We start from the raw sequence: 20657 nt of genomic DNA, 5'->3' as shown, positions 1-20657 counted from the left end.
ACCCCCTGGTGAAGAGGCAGGGCCACACAGCCCGGTGTCAAGGAGGACAAGACATTAAACAAAGTGTCTGATGGCTCCTCTATCTCCTCAGCCTGGAGCTGGAGATTCAAGGCCACCCATCTAAGAAGCGCTTGATGAGCCTTAAAGTCCTCCTGAGAGATAGGGGGCGGCGCCGCTATAGATTCATCCGGTGCCAATAGATTCATCAGATGCTGCCTCCAGGGCCTTGGGCAGTACCGACGGCTCAAACCCCAAATCCAGGCCTGGGTGCGGTGCCGGGGGTGCAGTGCCTGAGGACTGATCCCGGTGCCAAGACGGGTACGCCAAATGGACCTGGGATGCCCCTGCCACAGAATGGGGTCTCGCCTGTGCGGGCGCTTGGGGTCACGGTGCCCATTGGCACCACTGTCCTTGCAAGGGCGCCCCTTGCCACTGGCCCGTATGGGGTCCTAGCAGAGCCACTTGCTCTTGAGGGGTAATGTGGCCCGGGGAGGGACAGCAGGGAACCGAGGCTGGGGTCACCAATGAACGTACGGTGCCTTACGAGTGGCTGGACCTGTCCCGGCCCTGTCGGCGCCGACCTCGGGATTTGGACCTCGACAACGACGACATGTATATGTCGGAGGTACTGTCTCTGGAATCCCTCTGGTGACCTTGAGTACGACGCCTTGGTACCAGTGACACTCGGGATGCGCTCAGAGTATGGCATCTGTCTTGGCTAACACTCGAATACGAGTGGCAGGAACTACGTCCTATCACTCCGGCTGGAAGAGGAGTGTCGACACCTTCTATCACGGTGCCTGCAGCCCCTCTGAGCAATGGAGGCCTCCGGAGACTTGCTCTCAGGCTACCTGGCCGACGGAGTAGAGGTCTGTCGTGGGCTATGGAAGGACCCTCGGAACGGGCAGGCATCTCCACCTCGGATCTGGCTGGAGATGGTTGGTGAGCGCCCAGTGGCGGCTTCCTTTGGAACCGGGGACCCGACTCAGGTGGCGTGCCCGGCACCAGAAGGACAAGGATGTCACACACTGCCTGTGCTGCTTCCGGCATCCACGGTGTCCTTACCAGAGGAGAGGCACGCGCGGATGGGACGAGACTACTCCGCTCAGCTCAAGTCGGAGGTCTAGGTCCCGATGGGGATCGTGGGCTACACAACTTGGGTCCGGCCTCACCCCTATCCTTGTCTCGGCGCCGCTGGGTCTTCCCTTGCTTCTTAGCCGGGGAGCAGTGCCGACTGGTCAATCGGCCCTCGCTCCGCGCCGAGGACGCGATGCCCAGCACCAGGTCAGGTCGGCGCGCCGGTGCCAGGCCCAATGCCGACTGCATGAGTAGAGCCCAGAGACGGATATCTCATTCACGCTTCGTCCGAGGCTTGAACCATTTGCAAATTTTGCAACGCTCACTTATGTGAGTCTCGCCCAGACAGCAAAGACACTGAGAGTGTGGATCTCTTCTGGGCATGGAATTGAGAACAGGAGTCGCACAACTTGATGCTTGGGGCACGGGACATGCCCCAAGCCCGGCCACTAACTAGAGAAACTATCTACGGTCGAAGAATAGTACCACTACGGCTAGAGGTGCTACAGCAAAGCTCGAGCACAAAGTTCCAACTACCTTCACTGGCGGCAAGAAGGAACTGAGGGTGGGGGGAGCGCGCAGCGCCCCTTATAGTACAATATAGAGGCGCCACTCCAGGGGTCACAGCGGGGCTCCCCCACTACGGTACTGCTAAGGAAAATTTTCCGGCACTGGTGCACGTGGCGAGCATGCACACCTACTGTGGAATACACATGAGCAATCACTCGAAGAACTACTAATATTTAAGGTCATGGTACATTTATTCTTTATAATAGCATTTTGTAAAGTATTGAAGGGTTAAGACTTTTGTAAGACACAATCACTAATGAAAATTTAACAATTTGGGTTTTACACATGACATATTTGGAGAAATCTGATGCCAAGTTCTTATATAAACATCCACATATTTAGAAACAAAGAAAAATCAGCATAAATATGATATCTCCAGAAAGAACATGGGAAGTTGTTTCCAAAACATAAGAAACAAGAAAGGGGGGGGGGATAAAAAACCCACATTCTTTAACAAACTCTTGACCCCCACTAATTACTTATTTCCTTTAAGTGCTGAACATATTCAGTGATTGTGTGGCAAGATTGGTACTGGAGATCTATGGATATCAATAACTACTGGGCAATTTCCAAATGTAGTAGAGATTGTACTCAGAGTGAGACTGCAAATCTGGTCTCATGCAGGTTTTAAAGAAGCTCTGTATGAAAAATTGTACAGCCAAGAATTAAGGGCAAAAAATATTTAAAGGGGACAGAATGGCCAATAATAAAATTCACCAAACACTAAGTTATCAGGCAGCACTAATAAGATATAAGAATCAAAGATCACACACATCCATAACAATGAAATTAAACAAAGTATTAATATGGCAATGAACATACAGACAAAGGCAATATTTTTATCTTGAAATTTAACACATGCATACAAGAATAAACAATTTTATTGGGGGGAGGGGAGGAAAATGTTGAGACTACCCAGTGCAAGACCCAATTTAAGTAAACAAAAGAATAGAATAAAGATGGAAGAAGCACTGTTATTGTGAGTGTACCTGATCAGATCATTTACACTTCAGAGGGCTTTTGGCATGGCACACTATGTTTTATGTTTAGCTTTATTTTGCTTATTGTGGCAAACGAGGGAATTATGTGTATTTTTTTTATAAATATTTTAGGCACTTCACTTTACCAGTTTGCTATTATTCTGCCTCACTGCAAGGAATTCAATCAAAAAAGGTTGTTAGGAAGGGAACAAAATATTGGAAAAGATAAGGTACAGTCTAGAGAATACCAAGGATACTTAAGGAAACAATATGAAACTATGAATTGGGGAATACCTTCCCTCACTCCAACCAGGCTGGCAAGTTCTCTTTCCAGAAACCTGGGATCCAAGGGGTTACTAAAATCGTAATGATGGTGGTCTAGGTAAGAAGTGTGAGGGGATGGGGTGGGGAACTTGAGTGGGTTGTCAGCGGCTGTTCTAGGGGCTGACAGAGACACACTGAGGAAGATGCACAGAAACTACAGCAAACAGGCACTCTATCACCAACCCAGAGATGGAAGTAGTTGGACTGAACAGAACGTACCAAAGCTTGCAAAGAAAGATTAAAGTTTAGGCAAAGAGAAATATGAGCATAAACCTTTATTGGCTTTTTACTCTGCATACTGTGTATCTTTCCATGAATAAATCATACTTTGTTTGAAGATGCTGGTTTTGAGTCACTATAATCAGCCCTGCCCCCAGGCTGCTTTCTAACCCTGCCCCCAAGCTATGGTCGGGGAGGAGTGTAGAGCACAGTACTGCAGTGGTGCCAGAACACCACTGTGAAGAGAGTTGGGCCTGTTGGGTTAACATAGCTGGTAAACAGAAAAGCTGCAGCCCGAAGATCCAGTCTACCACTGCAAGGCAATACGGGGGGAAAGTAGCAAAACCTGTGTACTTGACAGGAACTAAAAGAGGTCTAAAGCACACCTATGACTGTGATATCAGTATTTTAATTGGAATCTTTAATTCTGTGTAGAAGTGCTAGTGCCCAGAAAGGTACATGCTCACCAATTGTCACCATTAATACATCACTGTTTATCCACATTTACTACATTGATATTTGAAATAAGAAAAATAAAAAGCAAACGAACAGTTGTTCCCCACACTTTAAACAGATCAAACTTTTGACACCACTGTAAGCAACTTTAAAACAATATTAATTGATGGCAGTACAATACCTACTATGTGAAAAAGAATTAGAGGTGGCTTTTATTCTCTGCCAAACATTGGGATAAAGGGTAAAATTTCCAAAAGTAACTTAAAAACCTAAATGACATTCATTGAGACTTAGCCTCATGAAGGTTTCTTGAATATTTGTTTTTAGCACAACGTTATGGCCCACTCTTACCAGCACTGACAGATATGAGTTACATTACATAAATGCAGAAAGGTTTGCACAATTGGGCCCCATAGTGGCAGGTTACAATTTTAAATGTTCCTTATTTAACGGTTGGAATAGTTTTCATGTTAAATTATGATAATATTGGGTATTAACATAAAAGACAGATTCAGTAAGGGTCAAGCTGTGAGTTCCTCACTCAGTTTTTTCCTCAAACAAACTTCCACTGGATTACCGCACCTCAGAATTTGACCCAGTATTTAAAGGGTGCAAGAGATCTTTCAGGACAATTGTGCTATTTAAAAACCAGGCAAGTGACCTAACATTTACGTTTTGTAAAGATAAATTGTTTAAAGATGCTGGACTAAATGTGAGCTTTTTTTATTTAGTTCCAGTGGAAATTGTTTCTTAATTAAATAAATTCTACAAACGACAATTGACCTGTATTTTTATTTGTTTTACTGGGAAAATGATAGCGCACATAAGCTCAGCCTTTTTGTATTCTGGTATCTTTTTGAAGCACAGATACTTACTAGTTTGATAATACTGAACAATGCAAAATACAACAAAAAAAATCTCTGTACTAAGTCTTTGGTAGCCCATATTGTTTCCTTGATTATAGCATCAAAAATCACAGACTTGTAACATGGAACAAAATATCTGTAAATGTGTAACACCAATTATAGTAGTTACCTCCGAGCAGAGACTGAAGTGTTTTGTTGTTACTTGTTCGTCAATAACATTAGCATTCAAAAATATAGGCAGTATTTGTCTGAATAAAAAACCTGACAATGTGAATGAATACATGGGTAAAGACCTGACCAGTAAAACTGTATTTTGGTTTCAAATCCCCAGTCATCATCTATCCAAACAGTCATGCGAAAATCCTTCAAAATGTCCAATGATACTAATTTGAGGAATTTTTATACTTCTGAAGACTTGACTGACTGTCCTGTCTTAAAATGAAGATGTCTTGGTTTCCTTGCAATTTGAATTAGATAATGATTTAGGGAGATTTGACTATATTATTGTGATTGTTGTAATTACAGATGTGAACAATAAAGCAAGTCTTTAAAACCGTTAATGGGGAGCTGAACATTATTGGGAGGCTGATGTTACAAAACCCCTTGTGTGAAGTTCAAAGTACTTGACTGTAATGTGCTGTGGTACCTCACACCACTTCAAAGCAACCACTCCCTGTACCTTTTCCCAGGTCAATAAACAACCGGAAGAAGAAAAATCCATGAGGATTATTAATGTTTAGAGATTACATAATCCTACAATCTAAAATTAAATGTCCTGAGAGCATTCCATACCAATACAGATAAAAACTACTCTAGGTATCTGATCTATATGCTTACCTTTGCTTGCACTCTCAACGTGTTCCAGTTCATCTGTGAATTTTAAGATGTCCCGATAATTCTCTTCGCAGATTTCAACCAGAAAATGCAAGAGTGTTGTTTTTTGATCTGATGATTTAGTATCTCTAATCTGCAAAGAGCAGAGCAAAGAAATAAGGAAATAATGTATTATTTAGCTTTATAAAGCTGTTTTCTTAAATCTACTTTCAGATTTATTTTAATTCACTTAATTACAGATTTTAGTGAAAGTTATCTATGTTGCCAACTTGTGAATGAAATTAACAATTCCTACAATTCTCCAAAGCATTTCTTTTTAAATTAAACTTGGTGTGGTTTCTAAAACAATGTTGATCATGTAGAATCCAAACTCCATAAATCTTTAATTTTTTTTAGAATACAGAGAGGTGTGGTTTTGCACATCCGTTTCAATGTCAGTTATACTCAGTATGAAGTGCGGAGATGATCCACATTAAGGGGGGGACTGAATGTTGCAATACTGTCACTCTAGAAGTTAAAATATTGTTAGAAATTGAATAAGTTATTCAATTCACCTTTCTAAATGAATTCCAACTCCTAAAGCAATTCTTCTGCTGCGTGTATTCTGGGACACAGTGCCCCCTAATCTATGTTTGCTTTTTTAAACTCTCAAGAGGGAGGTTAATGGAGCTTCTTCCATCATAAATCCCAATTACTCATTTAAGCAAAATCCAATACATAATTAATCAATCAATCAAGGTTGAATTATATTAGTGTTTCATAACCTATTTGGTTGGTCTTTGACAGAACGTTTAAAATTAAGAACTAAACAGCCCCTCCCAATGCCCCCACCCTCTTCTGCAAAAAGAGAGGTGAAAAGCCCAGGAGATCCAGACTGGCTGGCTAGCAGGAGAATGAGAGAGGGAGTAGTATGAATATCTCATCATGCTTTCTGCTCTCCCATGGAAATGTCTCTACAGGAGCTTCCTGGGGATTCTTCAGACTCAATGAGAACAAGTGGGGGACATAGCCTCTCTCCAAATTTCCAGATAACCACTGATTTGGGGGCCAACCCCCATGCTAATTCCCATATGTGTGTGTTTGGATGTCTAATGAAGAACCTTAAGGATCCAATGGAATCATCAGATGATGCATTTGAGTCTCAGCTCAGAGTTTCTGTATTTCACCCAACAATGAAAGATTACATTTCAGATGGCAAAATTTTGTTAACTCTACAATGTGAAGAAAAGGGAAGCAAAATGTAACAGTGGCATCTACTTCCTCTAAAAATGCAAGAAACAAAACATCATTCACAAAAGTCTCACAATCTATAACCCTCTGACCACTACATACAACTACAAATATTTATGCTACACAGTCTGTTCCACCTTCTATTTAGCTGTGACACACTGAGTACACTTCTCAGACCTGAAGAAGAGCTAGCTCTGTGTAAGCTTGAAAGTTTGTCTCTCTCACCACCAGAAGTTGGTCCAATGGAAGTTATTATGTCACCTACCTTGTCTCTCCGTATCCCACCCACGCAGGTATAACTCAACTGTGTTTGTGTGTATTTATTTTAGATTTGGCCGATATAGGGGATGTAATTATTACTTACTTGCAAGGATACTAAGAGCACAGAATAATGCAGATACAGAATGCACATAACTATTTTCAGAGACTTTTTTTTGTAGATGAGCATTACTATCAAGATGAATTTGTAAATGCTTTTTAACCCACCTTGACATCTAGTGCTTTGTCTAATACAGACTAAGCTACAGCATATCCTGCAAATGAAATCAAGGATTTATTTTAAAAGAATGCATAAATATGTGCACAAAATCTCCAGTTTGTTGTCTTATTCTGTAAATTGTTAGAAGTTATAATTCTATAATCCTCAGATGACAGGCTTGCCCCATTGATATTCATTTTAATGCAGGCCTTTCAGCTTTAAGGATTTACCCGGTTAAGAATGAGTACACTCCATAAACAGGCTTTTAAAAATATAGGATGTTTAGGCAATTAGAAAGCAATTTAATTCATACTGATTTGGTTATTAAAGACCAAAAAATATTCAGTAATGGTATGCAGTATAAATCAGGTTTTAATGTATTACTGCACCATATACACAAACGTTTTTAGTTTTTTTCAATTTCTTAAAAAAAAAAAAAAAAAAAAAACACTAAATTCAGTTCCTTAGCTACTAAATTTTAAAAGTAAACTAAGTTTAATTATTTCTTCAAAGGCTTTAACAAGAAAAGAAAGGTTTATTTTTCTGTGTTGCAACATCACAGAATAAGTAAAATTGAGGTAATTCAAATGGCCAAAAATTTCTCTTCCCTTCAGACTAGCAGAGCTGTGTTCTGAGGCACTAATAAAAATATTATACTAAGTCTGTATTGGTATTTTACTGGACTACTTAAATACCTTCCTATATTCCCTTACTGTTAAAAATCTTGGACAGTACTGTGTTTCACAAAGCTGATCAACTGAGTTCTGTTAAGTGTTATTGGGGTGACCGAAAATAATTTAAGGATTGCCAATGACAGCAAAAAAGAAAGCATGCAGTGAAATCTACTTGTCTAGGCACTCCTGCTGCTCAGATGGAAACAGTGAAAAGACTGATTTAATGAAGTTAATCTTTGCCTTTTGCACTGTATACTGGGCTCACGAAATAATATCTTTATTTAATGGAACTTCTTCAAGGCACTTATAACAGTTAGGTAACAGAGCAAAGAACATATCAAACAAATATTATTTTCAGGTGGGTTTTCCTTTATAATTGTTACTATTTAACAAGTTAAGACCCACAAAATAAAACAACATGAAACTCAGTCCTGAAGTCCTACAAAGGAAAAACGTCTAAGTTGGGTGAATTAATCCTGAGTGGAACTCGACTGACTGGCATTCCACAATGGGTACATTTATGCCATTGTCTCTATTATCTTCAGTGTTCTGTTTTATGCTTCAGAGGTACGGCTAGGATTGTGTCTTGGATATTTTTAGTAAAAGTCACAGACAGGCCATGGGCAAAAAAGAAAAAGTCATGGAAGCCGTGACCTGTCTGTGACTTTTACTAAAAATATCCCTAACGAAATAGGGATGTGCGGATCCCCACACCGCTGGAAGTGGGGCAACTATGCAGGGGCTTGGAGCCGCCTGCAGCAGCTGGGGGCTGCAGGGTACCCCTGCCACCTGCAGCTCCAGGGATTCCCTGCTGCCCTTGGGGGCCAGGAGCCGTGGGGTGCCCCCACCTTCCATGTCAGCCAGAGGCTGCAGGGTACCTTGCCACCTGGAGCTCTGGGAGCTCGGTGTTCCCCCACCACCCATGGCAGCCGGGAGCTGTGGGGTACCCCACCATCCGTGGGCTTGGAGCTCCAGGGGGCCACCAGAGGCACCAGGGATACCCTGCAGCTCCCTGCCCCCACAGACAACAGGGACCCTGCAGCTCCCAACCACCACAAACTGAAGTCATGGAGGTCGCTGGAAGTCACTAATTCTGGGACTTTCACAACCTCTGTGACTCAATCGTTGCCTTAACTATAGGTAATCCAACTGGTTACCAGCAACAGGAAAGCAATAAGACAAAAACCAGTACTTTAATTTCAGTGACAATTTATTAAACATTTTCTAAACAACTAGGAAAGAACTGAAACAAACAAGTAATTATCAGTATGACTGGAACATTAGTAACATGCAGTTTCCTAATGGTTTCCATTCTAAGGCCTGTTTTCAGTCTCTCAGAACTTTTCTTCTCTTAGGCTGAAATTCTTGTCTTTGCCAGAGAGTGATTTTTGACCCCGATCAGAAAAAAATAGCACAGCCATTTTTAAGCTAAGTTTAAATAAAATCGAATCTATGACCTCCCTATCTCATTGCTCTAGTGCAATATTAGTAATATATGTTTTTAAAGTCAAAGTAGGAATTTGGCTGGGAACTGATCATCACAGATGAGAGATACTTTTTGAATGTTCCAGTAAAAACTGGCTTTGATTTGGCCATGTTATAATGCAGGAGTCGGCAACGGAACCCCAGGCCGGCAGGAGGCTGAGCGGGGTCGGTGGCCGGGACCCCAGACCGGCAACAGTCGCACCCCCTGGCTCCCCCCTCACTGCGCTCGGGTTCTGCAGCTCCCAGTAGTGTGAGCCGCCGGGGCACGGGGCCCTGAGCCCGCTCCAGGAGGGGCGGCGGCGGCAGCTCGCACTCCCGGGAGCCGCAGAGGCCGAACATGGTGAGGGGGAAGCCAGGGGGCACACGGGGACCGCCACCCGCATGCATCCACTGCAGGAACCCCCCCGGGGGGGAGGCGCGCCCCGGCTCCCCTCTCATCGCGCTCAGGTTCTGTGACTCCCGGAAGTGTGAGCCGCCGCCGCTGCCGCCACCACTGCCCCTCCCGGAGCTCCCCTCCTCCCACTGCCTCAGCACTCTGTGGGGGAGGGGCTATGCGAGCGGCAGCCCAGCAGCCTGTTTTGCCTCCACATGGAGCCACCATCTGACCGGCATGGGCATGGTAAGGGGAGTCCCGGGGGGCAGTCAGAGAGCAGGGGAGGGTTGGATGGGTCGGGAGTTCTGGGGATCCTGTCAGAGGACGGGGACTGGTTGGATTAGGCGTGGGAGTCCTGGGGGTCTGTCTGGGGGTAGGGGTGTGGATAAGGGTCGGGGCAGTCAGGGGACAGGTAGGGGGTAGGATCCTGGGGGGGCAGTTAGGGTGGGGGGGTCTCAGGAGGGAGCAGTCAGGGGACAAGGAACAGGGAGGCTTAGGTAGGGGGTGGGGTTCTGGGGGGCAGTTAGGGGCAGGGGTCCCAGGAGGGAGCAGTCAGGGGACAAGGAGCAGGGGGTGGGGAGTTCTGAGGGGGGCAGTCAGGGGGTGGGAAGTGGGAGGGAGTGATGGGGGCGGGGCTCTCCCCCCCTCTCTTTTGATTGTTGAAATATGGTAAACCTAGGCGAGGGAGGAGCCGGGGGGCACATGGGGGCTGGTGCTCTGGCTCTCTGGTGCCTCCGGAAGGCGGCTTCTCCCTGCCGAGCTGCTGCAGCGGCCCAAGCCCGGCAAAGCCAGTAAGTGGACTCGGGGTGGGGGCCACCGGGGTGGGGTGGGCTCGCGGGGGTACTGTGCACCCTCCAGGGAAGTTCAGGGGGGCGGGGGGGGAACCTGGTCTGGGGAGCAGCCCCTGGGCAAGGTTGGCCCCTGGGGTCTATAAAGGCTTGTTGGGATTTGCCACTCAATTATCCAATGTGCAAAGGGGGGTGGGGGGGGGGAAGCTGGAAATTTCACCTAGGTCGCAAAATATCCTTGCAGGGTCCCTGCCCCAGGGGGTGCGTGCACCCCAGGTTAAGAACCACTGCGCTAAACTGATAAGATTTTAATTTAATTTTACATGAAGCTTCTTAAACATTTTTAAAAAACTTGTTTACTTTACAAACAACAATAGTTTATAGACTTATAGAGAGAGACCTTCTAAAAACGTTAACATGTATTACCGGCACGCGAAACCTTAAATTAGAGTGAATAAACGAGACACGGCACACCACGTCTGAAAGGTTGCCGAACCCTATTACAACGCTTTGAGATTCGTATTTTGTAAGTCTATGGTACACAACACTTACTTTTGGTACTCCTACCAAGATTCAGATTTAAGATAGGTTGTGCTCCTTGCACCCAACCGCACACACACACAAACACAGAATGAGCATGCCTGATTCTTTGGACATATTATAACTGCTCTCAGGGTGAAATTAAATCATTGCACACAATAAAGCCACAAGACCTAAGCACAAATTAAGTTCACTCACTGACATACCACAGTCTTGGGATGGCCTTTTGCACAGGGATGAACTGGACACTGAATAAGGAAAGTTTTAGATGAACAAAGTTTAAAAATGAGCCATAGATATATGCTGCATTATGTTAAATAGCCAATGAATGGAGAAAAGACCGTGTAAGTCAAGAATCAGTGTAAGGGTTTTTCTCAGCAGCTGGGTATTGTTGAAAAAACATGGGCAGCTGAGATTTAGTCACTGTCTTCTCAAACTGAGAAATGTCTTATTTGGGCTGTAAGATAAAAACTACATTTGAAATATAATATAGATTTTTTTTAAAAGATGATAGACAAGGAAAATAGTGACAGATGAGAAGATTATTTTTTTCTCATTCCCTTTACACTTCTCACTGTAGAGAACTTCAAGGCAGATTTACAGTACATTAACATTAGAATAAATACCTACTTAAATATGCTCAGTAAAGCTGATCTTATTTTAAGGGAAGTAAAAAAAAACAAAAACAAACATATGAAAACACACTTCAGTAACACATCATTATGGCTAAATTGTTCTTAGGGCTTATGTGGCCATGCAGCGGAGCAGGCAGGAGTAAGAACTGTCCCTCCGCTATCACAGCCCTCATTAGTGTTCTCCAGGTTTTTACTCCAGGCATTTCTAGGAGCACAAGGGATGAATCCAAAATGCTCCCGCATGGGAACGTGGGAGAAAACAGATGAGCAGTATGCAAACCATTAGCTGGCAGAATTTGCTCATCGAACAGGTGTTATGCTGAACTTCATAAAGGGGAGCCCCTAATTACTCCTTTCCCTTTCTGAATGCATTCTGAACCAGGAAGAGAAACCATGATAGCCAATTCTCAAAATACTGATACTGCATAAAAAAAACAGCTGAGCACAAAACTGGCAAAGTGTGCTGCATCCTCTCTAACGGATGCCTCTGGGCTAGGGTTGCCAGGTGTCTGGTTTTCGACCAAAACGCCCAGTTGAAAAGGGACCCTGGCGACTCCAGTCACCACTGCTGACCGGGCCATTAAAAGTCCGGTTGGCAGCACAGTGAGGCTAAGGCAGGATCCCTGCCTGCCCTGTGTCCGCATGGCTCCCAGAAGCAGCGGCACGTCCCCCATTCGGCAGTAGGGGCAGCCAGGGGGTTCCACACGCTATACCCGCCCCAAGTGCCAGTTCCGCAGCCCCCATTGGCTAGGAGCTGTGGCCAATGGGAGCCGCGGCCAATGGGAGCCACAGGGGTGGCGCCTGTGGACAGAGCAATGCGCAGAGCAGCCTGGCCCCTGCTTAGGAACCAGAGAGGGGACATGCCGCTGCTCCCGGGAGCTGCCTGAGATAAGCGCCGCCAACAGCCTGCACCCCTAACCCTTCCCGTGCCCCAACCCCCTGTCCCAGCCCTGATCCCCCTCCCACCCTCCACACCACTCAGTCCCAGCCCGGAGCACCCTCCTGCTACCCGAAACTCATCTCAGCCCCACCCCAGAGCCTGCACCCAACCCCCCTGCCCTACCTCCCACCTGCACCCCAAATCCCTCATCTCCAGCCCCACCCAGAACCTGCACCCCCCCCGCTGGAGCCCTCACCCCTTCCCGCACCCTAAGCCAGCCTGGTGAAAATGAGTGACTCATTGAGGGTGGAGAGAGCGAGCGACAGAGGGAGGAGGGGATGAAGTGAGCGGGGGGCCAGGGTCTCGGAGGAGGGGTGGAGCAGGACAAATGTGTTTGATTTTTTGAGAGTAGAAAGTTGGCAACCCTACTCCGGGCAGTGGGGCACCTCAGTGTCTCCTGTTCTCTGAATAGCCTATTCACCTGTGGTCTATAATCCTTTCGTATAATTTTAGTTGTTGGGTTTAGTGTATGGGTGCTGGGTGGTGTTGGTGGCTTGTGATATACAGGAGGTCAGACTTGATAATCTGGTGGTCCCTTCTGGCCTTAAACTTAATCATCCACAGAGAGTAACACCATAGTACTTGCTATCAATTATTCTTTTAGCCTAAACATTCTGGGTTCCAACTCTGCTGATAGTCCATGTAGGGGTAATTATGGTTTGGGGGGTTGTTTTTTAATTCCTTTTTAGAGAGATGCAGGAAATTGCATGCAAAAATGACTTAACAGAAAGTGAAGGTTGCTAAGTCAAGCAATCAGAAGTGAAAGCCAGAACTAAGGTTGCCTTGGCAACCTAAATTTAGCCATGTTGCATAGGTGCATTGTAATAGTGCTGCCCACTATCACATAGGTGGTCTGTGGCAAAGCCAAGAATAGAACATGCCTCTATTGTGTCCCAGCCCAGTGTCTTTAACAGAAGAAAACATCCTTTCTGTTCTTGCAACCTTCTACTTTATTCATCATTAGACTATGCACTAAATAGAGCACGACTCTTGTAGAATAAATAATATAGGATCGTGTAATTAAACCTCTAATAAAGTGTATTCCCAAGAAGATCAAATTAAGGTAATACATTTAGCTTTAATTCAGGCATTTTCTACCTTGCAGCCATAACATTATCTTTTAATGTACTTCTTTGTATGCAATTTCCTTAGTAAGTCTTTCATTATTTCATGATAAAAATATCACACATACTGCCCCCCATGGGCAAAATCAAGGGATAAAGGGAAATCCTGGAAGTCTTCATTTTGTGTGTGGGGGGGGGGAGGATTCATTTACATAAGGTCCTTGTTTTCCAAAGAGCTCCACACCTAGACCCCAGGCAGTAAGCAAGAATCCTATTCAAATTCACTCTGCTTCATGCTCAAACACAATCAGGATTGGTCATTCCAGTCTCCCTTTCTCCCACATTAGCATGCAATTTGGCAGAAATGCTTACAGTGTAAGTGTTGTTTTAAATGCATTAAACTGAAAGTAATAAAAGTGAGACTAAGTTTAGTATGCATTTAAATAAATACAATTTTACAGTTTGGAAATATTTTTTGAAGTTATGCAAATGTGTCAGTCTGAATCATTAAATTATTAAAGAATTAAAGAATGGAAGTGATAATACTACACTATCGGAACTGCTAATATACCACCAATTAATATAACATATTGTGATTTTCATTTGGCCAGTAAGTAACTGATCTCCTAGTGTAATAAGATTAATTCTATCTCCCTCATCTTTAATAACTTTATGAAATGGTGCAAGAGCATTAAAATTTTAACACAGCAACACCTGTGTATATAGGGCTTGCAATGCACTTTACTAATTTAATGCAGTTCTAGTTTCGTTCAGTTTTTCCCAGTTCATCTATAGCTAAAGAAGAAGTTGCTGGTTAAATGCTATTTAATTTAATACTAATAAGTTTAAATTTACTCAGATTTGCTCAGATTTATGAGAGAGATATCTGTGTGCATAGTATAATTGATAAATTTCAATACAGCAACACAATGCTCACTAGGAATTTATTAAGAACAACTTTCAGTTGAATAGCAAAGGACAAAATTGGAAAATCAATACTAATAGATACATTGTTAACAATGTGAGTGATTTAAAATCTCATACATACAAAACATAAAACTTGTGGCATGGACATACCAATCATCTAGGATTTTCAGGTCTATGCCTCAGAAAGAGAGAAATCTATCAAAATCTTCCTTTATGCGTAACATTCTGGTTGAGTTTTGAAGCCAAACATCGCTCCACAGCCATTTGTAAAAAGCTTTGGAGGATCTGCTTTTTGGTTTGGCTATTTAGGATCATAGAGACTGAAGTAAATGTCAACTTGAAAAGCAAACGTCATTCTGAAAAAGTTTTACGTACCATTGTTACAAATGACACCTAAAAATACTGCCACTGAAAGACTGAAGATAAACTATCCAAAGCACTAGATATTTTTACTTTGTACATTTGACAACACTTACAAATAGTAAGTTTCACTGTTTCCCCTCAATGGTCAGTCACTTTCCCATACATTTATGTGCATCTTTTACACATTAGCAAGGGGGAGGTTAAAAAAATTATGGAACCATGATTTCAAAAACAGACAAAATGGCAAGTTCAGCACTATAAAGTGAGTTTGTATGTATGTATATCTATATCTATTTAATTGATTAGATTTCTAGTTGGCTGTATCTCTTTAAATGAACTTGGTTTTTCAAATATTCTTTGCTACTAAATGTCTGTTCTTCATCCAACTACATAAATATGGGAGACTGGGAGATAAGTACATGGTTTGCATGCCACTTCTACTATCAGTGCTTATGTAAATGTTTATGTAAAATGTCTTTAGTAAACCGAGAGCTGTCAAAGGATTTAATAAAAGAGAAAATAACTTTCTAAAAGTAAAGTAACTTAAAACTTCTCTATCCTAAATGCCTGACAGGGATAGGTGGGTGGGGGTGGAGGATGGCGAGAGAGACTATAAAATTGAATAGGGATGAAAACAAATGTGTTTTATAGAATTTTCTCTACACAACTTGTAGCAAGGTTGCTGACTCAACATGCCCCCGTCTGGCTGGATTTATCATTGAAGCACCTTTTACCTCAGTTTCCCCCACATTCTTTTGGACTACGCTCAACATAGGAGTGGTCTGGCCCTCTAGCCAGACCACTATACAGTGTTCAGCCCCTTCTGTGGCCTCAGAGTTTTATACCAAAAATCCAACAAAAATATAAGCACAACTACATCTTCAGCCCAAACTGTCTCACAGCTGGCAACCATTCTGTCGGAAGCATGCCTCTGGTGCTTTATGCTGTCCTTCCGTGCCTCAATCCACACAACAATCCAGGGACTGGCTGCAATGTTATTGACATGAACTGCGACCGTATAGATTATTGTTGCAACCAAGGTCCTATAATTGCACAAAAACTTGTACAAAGGAGGTCAAAAAGTTGTCTATGAAAAGGTTGTAATTTGCTGGTTATGATTACGCTGTCTGTATGTGTGTATCAGTTTAGTATTTGAAGTTATGAATATTGGCTATGTACTTGTATCTCAATGTGTTTGATTCTAAGTAGCACCAGTGAAGCATTTGGACATCTTATTGAGAAGGGACTCTTCAGATTAAGTGCCCAATCAAAAAACATTTAACTAACAATGGACCTTGGGAGACTCCATTCCACATATGAGGCGCCTCCCCGGGAACGTTCAAGGTAGCATGTGAGCAATGGCTGCTCTACCTGTAAAAAACTGAGTCATGCATGGGCATGTGACTTGTCCATGTGACTCCAAACTTCACCTTGCTGCTGTGATTTTCCACAGTAGGAACACATAGCAGAGGATATAAAAGGCCCTGGAAACCCCTCCATTTTGTCTTCAATCCTGCTTCTTACCTCTGGAGGAACTTTGCTACAAACTGAAGCTCTGAACAAAGGACTGAATGACCCATCCAAGCTGTGGCTGTAATCCAGAGACTTGATTTGAACCTGCGGCTTATTCCATCACTGCTACAAGCATTAACCAAGAACTTTGCCATACGTAATTGATTACTTTGACCAATTTTAGCTCTCATCTATATTTCTTTCTTTTTATGAATAAACGTTTAGATTCTAAAGAATTAGCAACAGTGTGATTTGTGGGTAAGATCTGACTGGTATATTGGTCAGGGGCTTGGTCCTTTGGGATCGGCAGAACCTTTTTTCTTTTACTGGGGTATTGGTTTCCATAACCATTCATCCCCATAAGGAGTGGCGCTGGTGGTGATACTGGAAAACTGGAGTGTCTGAGGGAATTGATTGTATGACTTCTGGTTAGCCAGTGGGGTGAGACCAAAGTCCTCTGTTTGGCTGGTTTGGTGTGCCTTAATAGTAAAGGAAACCCAGCCTTGAGCTGTAACTGCCCTGCTCTAAGCAATTTGTCCTGAATTGATACTTTCAGTTGTGTCCCGCCAAAGGCAGCTTCATTACACAGGTCCACTACTCCTCACACATTCAGCTTGTCCTCCAGTTCAACCCTGGTAAAGCATGTCTGGTCTTATCTCCTTCCTCTTTCTCAGCCTTCCTTCAGGCTGCTTCTCAGAGACAGAGGTAACTCCCCACATCCTCTCCTCCATTTTTTTGTTTTTCCTCTACCTAACTCTTTCCTCTTACCCAACTCTTTAGGGAAACAAGCCCTGGTCTCTTGCAGCTGGGCTTTATTTCTAATTAGGCCTGTAGCTCTCCTGATATAAGGAGGCAGATTAACTGGCCCTTCAGGCCCATATTAATCCTTTTATGGCCTGTGTGAGTAAAACACATCACACAACTTAATAACTTACACATCAAACAATATTCTTTCTAAAGAATTTGTAAACCTACCTATAGAATTTCATAGAGGAATAGGGAAGAACCAAGATGCAGGGCATCATTTGCAGGGGAAGAGGAGGAAATGTGACAGAGAGAAGGAAATGAAGAGCAAACTCTTATGATATTCAAAACAAATTGAAAAGTTTGCTCTTCATTTCCTTCTGTGTCACATTCCCCACTCTTCTCCTCCAAATGCTTCGTGATTTCTTCCCTATCCCCTAGATACACTGTCCACTTCTCTTCCTGCTCTCCTAGACATAAAGTACTACTCTTCTGGTGATGACGTGCACCTCTTTGAAGAGGGTTCTATTTTTTTTCTCTTCCTACTATGTAGCAGTGGCCCCAGCAGAGGCTGTTAAGGCTTGGTCTTCCTAAATGCTTTCAAAATTTGCAATGAAGAGTCTATGGAACAGCTGTAGAAAAAAAGAGGAGAGTTAACACCATATGAACAACCAGTGCTCTATAGACAACTGATTGAGGATGAGTTATATAGAATTTTTCTGTAGAGGTAGGAAAGGATCACTTTTTTTTTTTTTTTTTAGGGTAAATGCCAGCAGCCCAGAAAATATTTAAGAACATGCATGTAGACCTATTGATTAGACATAACTGAAGCACTTTGCTAATACTAAACACTAGACCTTTGTATCAAAACAGGTGATGTGTATTTGTGTGTTCCTGGCTCACTGCGGGGTGGGTTTCCTACGAAATCTAGAATCAGCAGGGGCTGATAAATGCAAAATTCCCAACACTGGTTATGCAAAAACACAGCCTTTTGAAGCGTCAGCCAGAGAAGAGGGCCACTGATTTGTGATATCTGTTACAAGAGACCAAAAAAAAAAAAAAAGCCTGGATTATCCCAAATGGGTCTTATTCTTGATCTGACAAGAATTAGTATCCAAGGTAGCAAACCCAATTGAGAGTTCTGAAAGACTGACACCTACCAGAGCCCGATGTCAGAGGTAGGGATAACCAATGGTAAGCTTTTACTGTGTGATAGGTTCATTTATCACTTTTTAAATGTTTTCTCTGTAATGTTTTTGCCCTAAGAATAAATGTGCTTGCTTCGGAAAACCTGTGTGATTACTGGTAAAAATATTGTTGTTATCCTCAGAAAGAAAGAAAGCAAGCACAGGTGCTGGTTGTTAGGCAGACTGGCTTGCTGTGAATATCACAATGTATGGTGGGGGGAGGGAGAACTGTGCGCCTTTAAACCCCAGTCAGAAAGGAGTGAGTCAAGGGTCCTTACAAAGAGATAAGCAATAGCTGAAGATTGGAGACCTGACTAGGCACTCCAGGGAAGGTTCACCGTCTGGTCTTCAACTATGATCCTTTAAATCCTAGCATAGCCTTCCCCCCAGTCCTCCAAGAGTGTGGCAGTGATCAACAGATGAAAGGCATATGCACTGAAGTACGGATACTTCATTTGTTGACTAGTAGTTTGGGGGTACGGTTTAATTATATTGCCAGAGGATGAGTCCCATTTCTAATACCTCATTCCCACTGATGAATAATCACTTGACAATGGAGATGACAGCTAAACCTTCCACTTTTTAGATATATTACTTTAACAGTTTCCTACAAGTGGTAAAATTGATTGTCAGTTCAAGTGTCAGATAGTTTTATTGGATAATTACCAAAGGTTTTATAGGCTACTTACCAAGAGACGTGTGAAGTCTGCATTATCAATAACTACCAGACCAGAATAGCTAAACACCTTCCTTAAGCTTTATGTTATCTGCAGATTATCCTCTTTTTCAATTTTAAAAACAATTTAAGGCAGAAATTATGCTTTCTACAACAGATATTTGTAACTTAACTTTTTTCTGTCTTAAGTATTCCTCTTCAAATGTGATAATTTACAATATTTATTACCATGAACAGTTCTAAATTATTAGCAGTTTTCTATTTTCAATTCTCTAAATAAAACACACCAAAGAGACCACTTGAAAGTGCCTTTTCTAATTAAACAAAGAAGTATTTCCCTGCCTTTTTGAGAGAATTAATGCATTTGGTACAAAGTAAGCACTGTGCACATTTCTGTACCCAGCAACTTAGTCCTAGGATTTACAATCAGTAATCTATCTCCTTTTCACCAGTTTTATTTACCTATTCAGATTTCAGAAAATCTGACTGTAAATCTAATTACTAACTTTATTCTTCCAAATTAATTAAAATAACTCACCTGTAATTCCTAAACCTCATTTTAGTGTCCTTCCAAAATAGTCTGCATTGACTAATTGTGATAGTTGGAAAACTGATTATGGGCTAAGACTTTTTACCAAAAGAATTAACAATAAAGACCTTTAGTTCCTTCATTCCACTTTCTTGCCATCTGTTGATATGGGTAAATCTTAAAGTAATCTTCAATGGAGGAGTGTTGATTTATACTTATTTTGCTTTGTGAAGTTCTGTAGAAGTTTCTCAGATGATAGGTAAGGGTAATCTGTCTAGAAGAATCAGAAATCAGTTGTACAAAATAAAAGCTCAGAAGTAAACCATCTCTGCTGGCTGCTTTGGCCTCTCCATCAGAATCCTCCATCTCATCTCTCTCCAAGTAGCCTGTAAGAGCAGTCCACACAAGGCATCTCTCAGAAGACCTTTGGCATGTCTGCTTTATCCTGTCTTTCCAACTGCTGGGCCTTTGTCCTGTCACCCAGAGGTCCACCTCTGCTTTACACATTCACACAGCTTTTACACTGCCCATGTCTACTTATGCACTGGAGACTGGGGATGACAGAAGAAATGTACTCCTAAAATATTACACTTCTCTGGTGTACTCTGGTACTTCCAGTAGCAGAATTGTTTGTCTCACTTCCGGTTTAAACCAATAGTAAACAGTTTACTCCTCCCCCTTCTCACTTTGTAAGGAATTTGGTTATATATAGACACATACATACATATATATATATATACATACATACATACACACACACACACACACTTACAATTTTCCCCTTATTCTTTGTAGATATCTATCTATATCTGGTTTGAAACAGTAGGTACTCCTTACATTAAATGGTAAAAATGTTCTTGCAAGAACAGTGGGGGAAGTCCCAGAGGTTCAGCCATCTGGAAGTGTGCTACACAAGTTATTATGAAGAAACGTACTTTAAGAAACAATTTTGCACTGTAAAGGACTCTAGATGACCACATGGATTGTTTTATCTTTAATTCCTAAGATTCCACAGTGCAGACTTATAAAATATGTCTGTCCAGTGGGCTTAACATGATATTTTGTCCTGTATTTTTAAAACTAGAATAGATATTGTTCTTTTCACATTATATTTCTGTATTTGCAGTATGAATAAATAAACATTAAGTCAAGTTTCAGAATTGTTTTAAATACTGCATAATTTCTC

General features: G+C 42.5%; 1 protein-coding gene across 4 annotated transcripts in view; it reads right to left on the bottom strand.

Moving 5' to 3' along the window:
- DIAPH2 (diaphanous related formin 2) overlaps positions 1-20657 on the bottom strand; it is an 874039-nt gene that overhangs the window by 427541 nt on the left and 425841 nt on the right. For all 4 annotated transcript variants that reach the window (XM_034781186.1, XM_034781187.1, XM_034781188.1 and 1 more), the window contains one exon: positions 5330-5459. In XM_034781186.1, coding sequence (XP_034637077.1) covers positions 5330-5459 — 130 coding nt within the window. The remainder of the gene's footprint in view (positions 1-5329; positions 5460-20657) is intronic.

This window comes from Trachemys scripta, chromosome 9 (assembly GCF_013100865.1).
Source record: "Trachemys scripta elegans isolate TJP31775 chromosome 9, CAS_Tse_1.0, whole genome shotgun sequence".
Classification (NCBI taxonomy): domain Eukaryota; kingdom Metazoa; phylum Chordata; order Testudines; family Emydidae; genus Trachemys; species Trachemys scripta.
The sequence above is the reverse complement of the archived record's forward strand: the minus strand, read 5'-3'. Positions and strand labels throughout refer to the sequence as shown.